This window comes from Nematolebias whitei, chromosome 12 (genome assembly GCF_014905685.2).
Source record: "Nematolebias whitei isolate Nwh7 chromosome 12, NemWhi1, whole genome shotgun sequence".
NCBI classification, from domain to species: domain Eukaryota; kingdom Metazoa; phylum Chordata; class Actinopteri; order Cyprinodontiformes; family Rivulidae; genus Nematolebias; species Nematolebias whitei.
Genome location: NC_056509.1, coordinates 37871511 through 37874436, shown reverse-complemented (window position 1 = coordinate 37874436; position 2926 = coordinate 37871511). Strand labels below are relative to the sequence as shown.

The 2926-nt window shown below is 50.9% G+C and overlaps 1 protein-coding gene across 1 annotated transcript; it reads left to right on the top strand.

Moving 5' to 3' along the window:
- Nucleotides 1-733: 733 nt before the first annotated feature.
- Nucleotides 734-2310, top strand: LOC119418274 (potassium voltage-gated channel subfamily F member 1-like). The gene has a single exon (XM_037685534.1). The coding sequence runs from the start codon at nucleotides 765-767 to the stop codon at nucleotides 2262-2264; it is 1500 nt and encodes a 499-aa protein (XP_037541462.1). The 5' UTR covers nucleotides 734-764; the 3' UTR covers nucleotides 2265-2310.
- The last annotated feature ends 616 nt before the right edge of the window (nucleotides 2311-2926 follow it).

Sequence of the window (2926 nt, the reverse complement as noted above, 5' to 3'; positions counted from 1 at the left end):
ATATATATATATATATATATTTAAATCTGTATATATATATATATATATATATATATATACTGTGCACATGTAAGCATACATATACATATGCATATGTACATGTAGCCTATATACATACATAAGACATGCATTCATTCAAATACACACATGGTTCAAATACACACATGGTAGTAGCTGAGACTCAACGGTAACACATATTATGAGCACTGACAGATTGTGCAAGATTTTTTTGTGAAACATTTTACTTCTACTTCTACTAACTGTCTTTATTGTTAGCAAAATATAACTCGTAAAGCAAGTGGATGCATTCAAAAATATGCTAGTAAACATTTTATGCTCTACTTGTTTTAAATGCGTGGTTTTACACGTCATACAGTACGTGTTTATTCACGGTGTCTTAAGAAAAGAAGACCATATGAAAGTGTCACTTTCATATCTGTTCACGTTTGTTTCCTTCTTGACGCGTGAATGCGCGCTGCTGGGTTTTATTTTGAAACTTCTAACCGGAAGTGTGTTCCTTCATGCGGTTAACTTGACGACAGCGGCACTTCGCCAACTTTCTCAGAGCGCACAGGCGCGCTGCTCTCTGTCATCAAACAGGACTTCATGCCGCAGCCACGTCTGAGAAAACATTTTTATTTTTATTTATTTCGACCGGAGCTCGGAGCTTAGACTGTTTCCTGGCAGCTGGACGCGTCTGTTCACGTGTCTCTGTTGACGTTTCTCTCGGGCTGTTTCTGCGTCTGGGGCGCGTCAGAAGCGCGATGTGGGGGATCCAGCGGAGCCGGTACGCGGACTGCAACGGCTCCGAGGCCAGCGAGGAGGCGGAGGTCGTGGTGAACATCGGCGGCGTGAAGCAGGTGCTGCACGGGGACATGCTCACCCGCTTCCCGGACACTCGACTGGCGGAGCTGGTGGACTGCTCCACCAAGTCTCTGGAGGAAATGTCCTCCCTGTGTGACGACTATGACCCGGACAGCGGGGAGTTTTATTTTGACAGAGACCCCGAAGCGTTCAAGTGCGTGATCGAGTTGTATTATTACGGAGAGATCCACATGAAGAGAGGCATCTGCCCCATGTGCTTCATGAAGGAGATGGACTTCTGGAAAATCGGCTCGGACTTTCTTGATGAGTGCTGTAAAAGCCACCTGAAGGAGGTGGAGGATGAGCTCGCGGAGATCGCTGAGCGGGTGAGAGCCATCCTGGTGGACCGAGAAGGAGATCCGGACGCAGGAGGCTGGCAGCGCTTCCAGGTGTCCCTCTGGAGGCTCATGGAGAAGCCGGAGTCCTCGCTCCCCGCGCACATCATCGCCATCCTTTCATTCATCTTCATCCTCATCTCGTCTGTGGTGATGTGCGTGGGCACCATCCCCGACCTGCAGGTGGAGGACTCGGAGGGGAACCTCGCGGAGCACCCCACCCTGGAGGTCATCGAGACGGTGTGCATCGGCTGGTTCACCGTGGAGTACCTCCTCCGGCTCATCTCCTCCCCGAACAAAGTCAAGTTCGTGTTGTCCTTCATGAACATCATCGACTTCATGGCCATCATGCCCTTCTTCGTGGTGCTGGTCCTCACCTCCTTCGGCGCGGGAGTCATGGAGCTGGCCAACGTGCAGCAGGCCATCCAGGCTTTACGCATCATGCGCATTGCGCGCATTTTCAAGCTGGCGCGCCACTCCTCGGGACTCCAGACCCTCACGGCGGCTCTGAAGAGCAGCTTGAAGGAGCTCGGGCTGCTCCTCATGTACATGGGCGTGGGGGTGTTCCTCTTCTCTGCGCTGGGCTACACCATGGAGCAGAACCACCCGGACACCCTGTTCACCAGCATCCCGCAGTCGTTCTGGTGGGCGGTGATCACCATGACCACGGTGGGCTACGGGGACGTGTACCCCAAAACCACTTTAGGTCGGTGCAACGCGGCCATCAGCTTCCTGTGCGGGGTCATCGCCATCGCGCTGCCCATCCACCCCATCATCAACAACTTCGTGCTGTTCTACAACAAGCAGCAGGTGCTGGACACCGCGGCCAAGCACGAGATCGAGCTGATGGCGCTGCGCACGGGCGAGGGCGAGCTGGAGGACGCGCCGGAGCGCCGGGGACACGTGCGCGGCTCCGGCGCGCGGGGTTGGGACCACTCCATCAGCAGCTCCTCGTGCCAAAGCGACACGTTCTTACCTCTAATGAAGGGTCCCGGGGGAGGGGCGCGCATCCAGACCCCCAGCATGGCGACGAGCTTGGAGAGCACAGCTGAGGCCACTTCATAAACTAAAACTAAACAAAAAGTTGCCTGATCTGAGAGAAGACGCACCAGAAAGACAGACTCATTAAAGGTTTCACATTTTTGTTGAAATTAAAGGCCTAGCATCTCTATAAGGAATGCATATCGCCCCTCACCTGGACATGGTTTTAATCCCACTATCCGCCACAGCAAGTTCTTGATCTGTTAACGCTCAGACTATGTGTTGAGGATGACTCTCACCTACCACCACACGGAATTTGAGCTCAACACCTATTAAAAACAACTGAGTTATAGCCATTTGGTATTGCCCACTAATCATTAGCTGTAACTGCCATCTTGGATTGGGGTGAAACTAAAAGTTAATCAGTTGCAGATGCACATCCAGTGAATACTTCCTGAGAGTTTTACTCAAATCGCTCCAAAGGTTCATGACATATTTTGCTAACGGACAGGGTTGATACCAATGGTTAAAGCAAAAGGTCCTGCATGATGGTTAATCCTTGGAGTATGGATGACTCTCGGCTACTACTACACCGAATTCTGGCTCACTTTCTTTAAATGTAGCTGAATTGTTGCCATCTGAAAGCCCGTTTGAACTCAGATGTACATTCTCTGAGTGTTTTCTTCAAATTTGTTTCGTGGTTCACAAGATATTTCGCTAACAGCGCAGGCACTTTAGTGGCGGGT

Bases quoted from the DNA above. Each gene is read 5' to 3' on its own strand.
- LOC119418274 (XM_037685534.1), top strand. From the start codon at position 765: ATGTGGGGGATCCAGCGGAGCCGGTACGCGGACTGCAACGGCTCCGAG.